Source organism: Miscanthus floridulus, chromosome 8 (genome assembly GCF_019320115.1).
Source record: "Miscanthus floridulus cultivar M001 chromosome 8, ASM1932011v1, whole genome shotgun sequence".
Lineage (NCBI taxonomy): Eukaryota > Viridiplantae > Streptophyta > Magnoliopsida > Poales > Poaceae > Miscanthus > Miscanthus floridulus.
The window spans coordinates 173392404-173402864 of record NC_089587.1 but is presented as its reverse complement, the minus strand read 5'-3'; the positions used below and the strand labels follow the sequence as shown (position 1 = coordinate 173402864).

The following is a 10461-nucleotide window of genomic DNA, read 5'->3' as shown; positions in this document are numbered from 1 at the left end:
GAATCTTGATATAGATCAACTACAAATTTAAGAGTATGGCATTGTTTAGCGCTATGCTAAACACAACCACATATATGACATTACTCTTTGTCATTCTTGGGTTCACATTGCTATTACTCATATTGCACATTAGGCCTTTTACTTTTACTAGTGGAAGCAAATTGTATGAACAATATGATCATAGTCTTCAATAGTTTGAAAAACTAGAGACATGATCCACTCATGATTAGCCTCAAGCTATATGAATTTATTTATTGTTCATAAAATTTCTAACGAGTATGCATTTCTTTCCACAAGATAATCGTATCGAAAACCTTGATGGATGTAGTACCTTAAAAACAATAAGGCACCATTCCCTTTGATCTATAACAAACAACCCCTAATTGAGGTTCATTAAATTGTTCTATTAGTCCATGGGATAAAAACCAATATTAATGTCCATTGTTCATGTGGGATAGTGATGTCATCTAGAGCGTGTTCATCAAACTCCTCTAAAGTTAATATCCACAACATGTGACGAACTATTAATTTAATTAATTTACACCTGAGATAAATTAAAAATCACTATGGTGATGTAATTTCCAAATGCAAAAATTTAGGGGGTTCCATATCTTGTCACTTTGTTTTGGATTATTGGAGATAGTCAACAAAACTGTAAACTTTCCAACAATTAGAGGTAATCACAAGATGTGTAGACCTTATGAACAATCATTATTAATGTTGGCACACACATTGTGGATAAGCTCTATGTCCGAAACATAGAGTAGATCTCTCAGTAGTAGGCAAATAAATTGCTGCTATAGGCATGGTCTCTGGGCTGATATATTCGTAGGAATATACCGCAAGCAATGCCTAAGACTCTACCACCTGTGTATAGCCTTTAATAATGAATGATGATAGTCACCATAAAAGTGTATCATTCTTATATTTCCAAAACACTTATTGTGGGACAACATAATGTAGGTAATCATCAAGTTTAAACAAACATGATGTAGACCTCTCAATGATGGGTGAATACTCACGGCCATAGGCATGATCTTCAAGATGAATTAAGTGCAGCCAATGCCTAGGACTCCATCACTTGTGTTAGGATCCCAAATGTATCCAAGATATGAATATAACAATTTTGCATAATCCATTATTCATTAAGAAATGCTTAATTAAGAGGATCTACCATTGTTAAAAATGCAATTTATGGAAAAATTATCAAATTAACAAGATCAACCAAGTACAGGAATAAATATACTATTCTACTGAATTTACTAAGCATATAGTGCTATAGTTAGCTAGTAGCATAATTATGCAAAATCTTGTAGGCTCAAAGCAAATCTATTTCTTATGTTAGCCATACTAGCAAAAATGGTTTGGCTGCCATTTTGCTTTTCCGGATTAGACTCATATAAGCCTCAATTTATCGATCCTTAATTAACTATCAGTTAATTAATTAAGAGGATCCGATTTTGTTGCAACTAAAATTAATTGCCAAACAACAAAATCGACGAACTATGTATGTTTAGACATGAACAATTTTTCGGTCTTAAAAGCAAACAAAGTATAAGAGTAAATGCTCTGCCTATACTAATACTGTTAGAGTCTACGACTAAAACAGAAAATCATAGACACAGAAAACATATATAAATATCATCATAGTAAATTCAACTGCAATATAATACCATGATGCAATTTATGAGAATGGATGTCTCAAAATTACCTATTTACATCATAATTTATTTAGATACGAGGTCTAAAACGAGTATTTATAGGATATATAAATGCAATATATTGCAGTGATATGTTGAGGCTAAACATAAATAATCTATTTAGATTATTATGCAATTCATATGAACGATAAGGGACTTCTATGCAAAATGGCACAACCTTATCCCTTTCCTGGGAAGCTTCACGGACGGTTGCCTGCAGACCTACAGTGTTCGGCCTTTCTTGATGCATGCGAGTGCCCCACCGTCACCGTTTCGGCCTGGGCCGGTGAGCACACAGCCACAGACCGACAGGGCGCAACAGGCGTTGGTGCTGATGTCCGCTGCGTGGCCACCGCTGCCTGCCGGGTGCGTGGTCGCGCCAGGCCGAGCGGGCTCATAGCCCCAGCCGTCGTCGGTGGGACACGGAGCCGCTGTCCTGTGGTCGGGCGAGCGGGTGCCACAGCCGTAGCCGCAGGCCAGGCATGCGGGTGCCGTCGCCATGGGCCGAACGGGTGCAACCGCCTATGCTTCGAGCTGAAGGGGCACGACCGCCACCGTGGATCCGACCGCCAGCGCCAAGTCGCGGAGGCCGCCGCAACCTGTGCCAAACTCAGCCATGGATGCCGTCGCCACCGGTGTGTGCCGCACGAGGCCTCGAGCGCCAGGTCGAGGACGCTGTGTGGGGTTGCCAGCCACGGGCACAGGAGCCGCCCACCGTGGCGCGCGAGGCGTAGGCGTAGGGTATCCTCCATCGCGGACCTAGCCGTAGCCGGCCACCAACCGCCGGGCAAGCACACGGGCTAGGTTGTGTGCAGGCACCGTGGCCACACCGGGCGCGCGGGCACTGTCGATTTCGGCCTGGCCAGGGGCCATGGCTATGGCCTATGGCTGCGTTCGTGTGGATGCCTCGGGCCGATGAGCGCATGGCCGCATACAGGTGCGAACTGCCGCCACCCGCAGCCAATTGGACACCACGACGTCGCGGCGCCTATTGCCGTAGAGAGGTAAGAACAGAACGAATTGAACAAATTCACATGTGCTTACAACTTTGGTTTGTCGAGAACTCCAGATGCTCTTGCTTGCGTCTTTCTTCAACCAATAATGTAAGCGTCCATCTTTTTCTTCATTCTGATTGTTGTTCTCCCAGGCTTGCAGGCCGCACGGCCACAAATTCGTAGACTTGCAGAGGAACGACGAAGGAGATACGCCGGTCTTGCAGTGAATCAGAGGCCGATTCCTCGTCCTTCCTTCAACCGTAGCGTCGGCGAAATCCATCTTCGGTGAGTCTTCCCGCGAACATAACTTCTTCTGGCCTCTCAACTTGCAGTGGAGAGCAAGTGCGCAATAACATTGTTAGAAAAGTAGAGAACGAGAGAAGCGATGCAAATGATCTCTGTTGTATTCATATATATTTATATATACAGAGGCCACGGTTGAGTGTGGAAAAGTGTGATAGAGAGAGGGGATGAAAAGACACCCTTATCTTTAATTGAGCACTAAATAATAATTCTCAACATATATTTATATATACAGAGGCCACGGTTGAGTGTGAAAAAGTGTGAAAAGACACCCTTATCTCTAATTGAGCACTAAAGACACCCTTATCTCTAATTGAGCACTAAATAATAATTCTCAACATTTACGATTTGCGTAGTGGCGTTGTGAATTTCCCAATTTTATTTGGTTTGGTGGCCACGGTTGAGTGTGAAAAAGTGTTACAGAGAGAGGTGATGAAAAGACACCCTTATCTCTAATTAACTAGAGCACTAAATAATAATTTTCAACACTTACAATTTCTCACCGTTGTGAATTTCCCAATTTTATTTAGTTTTATTAGTTTTATTTTGTATTTTACTTTAGCGTATAAATGAATTTTATTTTGATTTTTAGTTTGTTAGAATAATGAATTTTTAGATTTTGGTTTGGTGGGTGGGGAGGCCCGCACAGGTAAGTCCTGCAAAGTAGGGCAGTATCAATACCCGCGCCAGCCTCTTCCCCCTTCAAAAATTGCGGTGCAGGTTTTGACCCCGCACTGCGTGCGGCTCTCACCGCAGCGCTTTGTTTTCCTTACTCATTAGTTTAAGGCAACTTTCTACGCTAGCACCCCACCCCCTATATATGCCATCCACACAACTGCGCGCATCCTCCGCTCTCCGGTATGGGATTATTTGCTTTGGATAGTTCTTTTCTTCCTCGGAACGCTTTGCTTCTCTCGTGTGCGCTGCCTCCCCGGGGGGCCGGGGCTCCAAACAGCTTAAATGGGCCGGCCTACTTCTAGGACCGGCTTGGCCTGGCCCGTGATGGATAAGCCAGTACGAGGCCATACTGGCCCATCAGGCCTACTTGACGCGTGCCTCTATCTCAAGTCTCAACAAGCAGACCCCAAGCGCTCCGTGTGGCTTAAACCCTAGCTCGCCGTCGTGCTCTGCTCGCCTCCCCGCGCCTGCTGCTCCCTTCAGGCCCTAACCGTTCGCCGCCGCCGCCGCCTCCGCGCTTTCCAGCCCACGCGGAAGCGCACATAGTGCCATGGCGAAGAAGCGGAAGCGCACCGACGCCTCGGCAGAGGCGGCCGGCGCAGAGAAGCCCGACGACTCCGCGCCGGCGCGCCCGGAACGCACGCTCTTCGGCTTCAAGGACCCGGCCCCCGACGCCGAGCCCGCCGCCCCCGCGGGCGACGGTGCCGTGGAGGCGCCGTTCCGGAACAGGGAGAAGGTGCTCATCACCTGCTCCCGCCGCATCACGTACAGGTGAGTGCTCCCTGTTTTTCCCCCCTTGCAGTGTCTTGATGAGTCGTTTCATGTGGTGGGTGATTCCATTCAATCGTGCGTGCTCGGCGTAGGTATCGGCATCTGATGCAGGACGTGCTGTCGCTGCTCCCGCACGCGAAGAAGGACAGCAAGGTCGAGTCCAAGCAGAGCAAGGGGAGCGCGCTGAACGAGCTGCTCGAGCTCAGGAGCTGCTCCAGCTGCCTCTTCTTCGAGGTATTGCTCTTGTACTATGCTTCTACCCCGCATGGTGGAAATTTTGTTACAATTGACATAATGATGATGCTTGCTTACAAGCTGTGTAAATCGCACCTCTTACACTGCATAAGTCTGTGGCGCAAAGTAAATCTCAAGCTTTGGCTTTGGTTTTTTCGTTCTATGAATGTTCTCTGGGCTCTCAGGTATTGCGCAAACAACCCCCATTTTGCTCTGGTGCCAATTCTCTACTGGGCAATGGGCATTATCTTTGACTGCATCTGCGCCATTCGCCACCCCACAATTATAATTGTTCAATATATGTATGCATTAGACTTTCTGTTAACTTATTTAATTATGTGGCTGAAGTTTTTTTTCCTTCATGTATTACAGTGCAGAAAACAGAAGGATCTTTACCTCTGGATGGTCAAGTCTCCTGGAGGACCATCAGTCAAATTTCTAGTTAATGCTGGTATGCTATGACCCAAATAATACTTACACTGTGGCTGTCTTATGCACTGCAGTCTATATGCTTTTGTCATGAGTTAATGATTAATCACGATGTGATGTTTACTGTAGTTCACACCATGGAGGAGTTGAAGCTTACCGGTAACCATCTGAAAGGGTCACGCCCACTTCTTACATTTTCTGCAAATTTTGATGAGCAACCTCATTGGAAGCTCGTGAAGGAAATGATAACTCAGGTATGTAATTGGTTTCACATTTTATGCCTTACATACATACATATGGCTAAGCATTTTTTTAACAAGTTGATGAACTGCACTGATCTGTCCAATTATCCAGATTTGCTTGTGCTGTTTTCTCTTTGGTATGTAAACAGCTTGGTTTTTAAATGATATAAAGATCTGAGAGGATTTTGCAAACATACAACAGGGTCAAACTCCACTTTGCTAGTTTAGCACTGGATATCTCAATGACAAGTCAACCAGGACCCACTTGTCATTGGGACATCCTGTGGTAAAAGAGCAGACTGGTGTTTGACGCAGCGGTAAATTTGCAAATTTTCTAAAATAAAATTGTATCACCTTTTTGCTGGATTTTAATCCATAAGCACTGAAGGTTACCATATGCTGGCTCTAGTTCTTTTCTTTGGAAACGCCAAAGGGCGCCTAGCTCAAAGAGTTAGGTGACCCAGCGGCACTCCTCAGGTCCTAGGTTCGACTCCCCGTGGGAGCGAATTTCAGGCTGAGATTAAAAAAATCCCCTCGTCCGTCCCCATAACCAAAGCACTGGGGGGCACCGGCCCAATTCTCACTTGGGCGACGGAAAGCCACCGTGTAAGGGTGGGGGCAGGGGTTCGGGGGTTTTCTCGGCCGGGTGAGAAGGTCCTTCTTATTTGTAATGCTGCGGGGGCAGTCTTAACCCCCCTGGTCGAGTTTTTTTTTTCTTTTCTTTGGAAACGATGGGAACATAAGAACACCTTGCGCGCTGCTATTTAATTTGCATTTCCATTGCTCACTGTAAACCAAAAAGATGGTGTATATGAAGTTAATACTGCTTATACTATCAAACCAACTTTTGTTGATGATGTATGTGAACTTTCATATCTATGTGTTTTATGGGACAAATAAGTTCTTACAAAAGTAGAAGATCTTGTAAAACATGATTGTGAAATCATTACCTGTACTTGTGCAGATCTTTGCTACTCCTAAAGATCACCGTAAAGCAAAACCTTTCCATGACCATGTATTTGTCTTCTCCATTGTGGATGGCCATGTTTGGTTTCGAAACTACCAGGTGATCTATCTCTCCATTTGTCAGATTGAATTTTTGTTTGGATTAGGTTCGTTTTTGTGTGTGTGCAATGCAAAGTTCATGTCTTAGCACCATTTGAATTTTAGAAATCAACCTACTGTGGCAGATTTCGGTTCCTCACAATGAGATTGATAAAGTTGATAAAGGTGGTCTGGATAAAATGACACTTATTGAGGTAATTGCACCAAGCTTCTATATGGATACTTTACATTTTTCCTAGTTTTCTCTAAATAATAATTTGTGCTTGGATTACTCTATGTAGGTTGGCCCCAGGTTCTGTTTGAATCCAATCAAAATATTTGGTGGTAGTTTTGGTGGTCCTACATGGTATGAGAACCCATACTACATATCCCCCAATCAGGTATGTTAATTCACTGTTCTGATGTCGAGTACTGTTCATATGTTTGAATATACCTGTAGGCGTTACTACTATTCTATAGGCAACCCAGGTTAATTATTTTTCATGTGTTATTTAATTCCTTCAGTTTTAGGTTTTTAAAAAAGAGTTAAGAGAAATTATGAGGCAGGTGATAGCGCACAATTTCTCCACAGAACACTTAATATGGAAGCCACAGTGCACTTTTTAATCAAGAATCGAGTGTTGGAACTATCCAAGAATGAGATTTGAGCTAAATTTGGTACTAATATCGTCTTTGAAGCATTGAGAATTATGCTTGCACGCCACTAACTATTTTGGATGAATTGCTCATTGTGGTGTACAACACTGTGTCTTCCTGTTTTCCTTGAATTGGAGCTAAGAATGAAAAACATTTACTTATGCTTGTTGCACTTGCTTCAAGTTCACAGTGTAGTTCGTTTTAGCCTAAGAGCATCTCCAAGAGATTACCCAAAAACACTAGCCAAATTTACTGATTTAGCTACTCTCTAAAATAGATTAGACAAAAAAGTAATAGGGTACTCCAACAGACTCTGTAAAACCAAGAGGCTGGATGGCTAGTGAGGTAGGCTATCCAAAGATAGAGAGCGAATGAGGTGGGATGGAGAGCTACTAAATTTGGAGAGTCAATTACAGAGTGTGTTGGAGACTTTTTTCCTTTAATAATAGCCAAATTTACCTTTAGAGAACGATTTGGCTAATCTGTTGGAGATGCTCTAAATAACCAGTGGTGTTTATTTGAGGACCTAGACAACATGTGATATTGCCCCACTAGAACTCAATGTTTCTGTCACTCTACATCTGACACTTCTGTTTTGGTTTCCTTCAGATCCGTGCACTAGAGAAGAGGCAGAAGGCAGGCAAATATGCCAAGAAGGTGAAGGCCAAGGTGAGGAGGAAGATGCACGAGATGGAGAACACGCTAGAGCCTGATGAGTTTGCTGAGCTCTGGAAAGGGGAGTAACTGGGCTTTGATCGACCCTGTCAAAGTCGTGAAGCATCAGCAACTCCCTTCAGCAAGCGCAGATTTTGTTTACCAGTGTGGCAGTGCCCATGTTGTGGAAGTTTTGTATGACAAGGCATATGTTTATTTACATAAAATCGGATTTTAGTGATGAGATAACTTCTGCCCATATGACATTCTCTCGTGATTGTGGTGGCAAGTATTATATCACTTCCGAATTGGTCGCCGAGAATCATGAGGAAGCGCAATCACAGTTCAATGCCCAAGATATCAATGTGATTTGACAGTCATAGCCGTGTTCTATGAAGTATACTTCAGTAATGGCAGGCAGCAGAAGGCCCCATTTTAACGTGACTGTTTTACATAGTGCTCTCGAACCATTTCCTAGAATTTTTACCAAAATAAAACTACATTTACCTCTACGTTCCGAACTTCAAATCCAAACACGCTGAAGGCACTGTCAAGGGCCTGTCTGGAACGCAAAAATATTTTCAGAAATTATACATGCAAGAAAATTTCACAGGAACAGAATTATTTCCTGCGTTCCCTAGAATGGCTGTGAGCTCGTCTAAACGCCTGCCCAAGGACCTAGGGTTTCCACCTCTACGCCGCCGCACACATATAAATTCCGTGACCAAACCCTCTCCTCCATTCTTCGCCCGCCGCCGCCCCCAGCCCCCGAGCCGAAGCAGCGCCTCGCACCGCTCCGATCCAATGGCGCCGACGTCGAAGCTGTCGATGGGCATCAAACGTGCGTCGCGGTCGCACGCGTACCACCGCCGTGGGCTGTGGGCCATCAAGGCCAAGCACGGCGGAGCCTTCCCCAAGGCCGAGAAGACCGCCGCCGCCGCGGAACCCAAGTTCTACCCCGCCGACGACGTCAAGCCCCGCGTTCCCAGCACCCGCAAGCCTAAGCCCACCAAGCTCAGGTGCCGAAGTCATTCCTTCAAGTAGCAGCCCGCGTGGTGTTCGTGTTTATTTTGCGTGGAGATTGGATTCCAATTGCCCTTCGTTTGTTCAGGTCGAACATCACTCCCGGTACGGTGCTGATCCTCCTCGCGGGGCGCTTCATGGGGAAGAGAGTGGTGTTCCTCAAGCAGCTCAAGTCCGGTCTGCTCCTCATCTCTGGTGAGCCACGCTTAGTCCACTTATCCCTTTGGGTTGTTTCTGTGGTCGGTCGCGCCGCCGCCCCTAATCACAGCCAACTAGCCGAGTAGTGTGGATCAATAGCAATCCGTAGTTAAAAGCTTTGTAGTTTATGCTTAATCAGTTGAAAGTTAGTTGTAAATGCTTACTCTGGTTATCTCAATCTGGGAACTATATTATTTGTAGAGTCTGGTGTGACGACGGGGTGTATATATTAGAATTGGAATAATAATAAGGTACTTTGAAGATTGTCTTGCAACTACACATTTACTTGAATATAGGTGAACCGAGTTTTTAAGGAATCTGAATACACATTTACTTTAGTTGAACCGAGTTTTTAATGAATCTGAATCCAGTTTGGACTATGTGACCTGTATGAGTGATATACAAACTGGATTCATTAAAAAATAGACTGTTGTACTATCTGCATTCTCATGTCTTTGACCTGATGGAAACATCTTTATCATATAGTTTAAGTAATCTGAGCCAAGACTCCTAGGAATGTTCGGATTTATAATAGTTACTTTTATTTAAAGTTGATAAAATGATTCTGTTCACCATCACAACCATACCCTGCAGCTTGTCTAGCTGCATGCCTCTGTTCATGCATGCAAAAGAGTATTTTTTTTTGCCATCCTGTTCTACTTGATATTGTTTTCCTGTCATTAGTTTCTTAATAATTTTGTTATCTTTCAGGTCCTTTCAAGATCAATGGAGTGCCGATCCGCCGTGTGAACCAGACCTATGTCATTGCTACATCAACCAAGGTTGACATCTCTGGTGTTGATGTCGCAAAGTTTGATGACAAGTACTTTACCAGGGAGAAGAAGCAGAAGGCGAAGAAGACTGAGGGCGAGCTTTTCGAGACAGAGAAGGAGGTAGGTGTCCGAGTAACATGATCTGTTGTTTCATCGACCCTTCGTGCTCCATGTAGTGATTACTGTGGTTCATGTCTTTTGATGAATCTGTGCAGGCATCCAAGTGTCTGCCTGACTTCAAGAAGGATGACCAGAAGGCTGTGGACGTTGCTCTGATCAAGGCTATTGAGGCTGTCCCAGAGCTGAAAACCTATCTTGGCGCCCGGTTCTCTCTCAGGGATGGTGACAAGCCCCATGAGATGGTCTTCTAAGCTTAGTTTTGGAGTTCATAAGAATCGTTTTGCCTGTGTGCTCTTGTACTTCTGAGTTTTGTACCCCGGGTAGCGAACATTTCTTTCTGATTGGAGTCTGCCTGTTAAATATTATGAGAAGATCTAAGAAAGTTTTAAACGTGTTGGTGGTTCAGCATTGCGTTATCTGCCTTTGGTTCTTTGGGTAGGTAAATGTTGTCTTGAGATCCCATTTTGTTTGAATTGCTGACTGTCCGGTGTATTTGCTATCATTTGAGTGTCTTAAGGTTTCCACAAAGTCTGTTAAAAAAATATTCACCGAGTTGCCCTGTAGTTAGGAAATGAACTTGGTATTATCTCTTCTGGTTGCCGAAACGACAAATGAGCCAACTCCCCGGTCGCTCTCCTTG

At 44.3% G+C, this 10461-nt stretch overlaps 2 protein-coding genes and 1 non-coding gene across 3 annotated transcripts; 2 read left to right on the top strand and 1 right to left on the bottom strand.

Annotated features, from left to right (window-relative positions):
• Positions 1 to 3630: 3630 nt before the first annotated feature.
• LOC136478931 (U12 minor spliceosomal RNA) lies at positions 3631 to 3788 on the bottom strand. The gene has a single exon (XR_010764580.1). It is a non-coding gene; the product is annotated as a U12 minor spliceosomal RNA (small nuclear RNA).
• A 277-nt stretch (positions 3789 to 4065) lies between these two features.
• Positions 4066 to 8236, top strand: LOC136477551 (ribosome biogenesis protein BRX1 homolog 1-like). The gene is made up of 8 exons (XM_066475752.1): positions 4066 to 4447; positions 4540 to 4681; positions 5054 to 5132; positions 5240 to 5364; positions 6317 to 6418; positions 6543 to 6611; positions 6699 to 6797; positions 7663 to 8236. The coding sequence occupies exons 1-8, from the start codon at positions 4227 to 4229 to the stop codon at positions 7795 to 7797; spliced, it is 972 nt and encodes a 323-aa protein (XP_066331849.1). The 5' UTR covers positions 4066 to 4226; the 3' UTR covers positions 7798 to 8236.
• A 98-nt stretch (positions 8237 to 8334) lies between these two features.
• LOC136477552 (large ribosomal subunit protein eL6-like) lies at positions 8335 to 10203 on the top strand. Its single transcript, XM_066475753.1, has 4 exons — positions 8335 to 8726; positions 8819 to 8925; positions 9640 to 9821; positions 9917 to 10203. The coding sequence occupies exons 1-4, from the start codon at positions 8350 to 8352 to the stop codon at positions 10070 to 10072; spliced, it is 822 nt and encodes a 273-aa protein (XP_066331850.1). The 5' UTR covers positions 8335 to 8349; the 3' UTR covers positions 10073 to 10203.
• Positions 10204 to 10461: the final 258 nt, after the last annotated feature.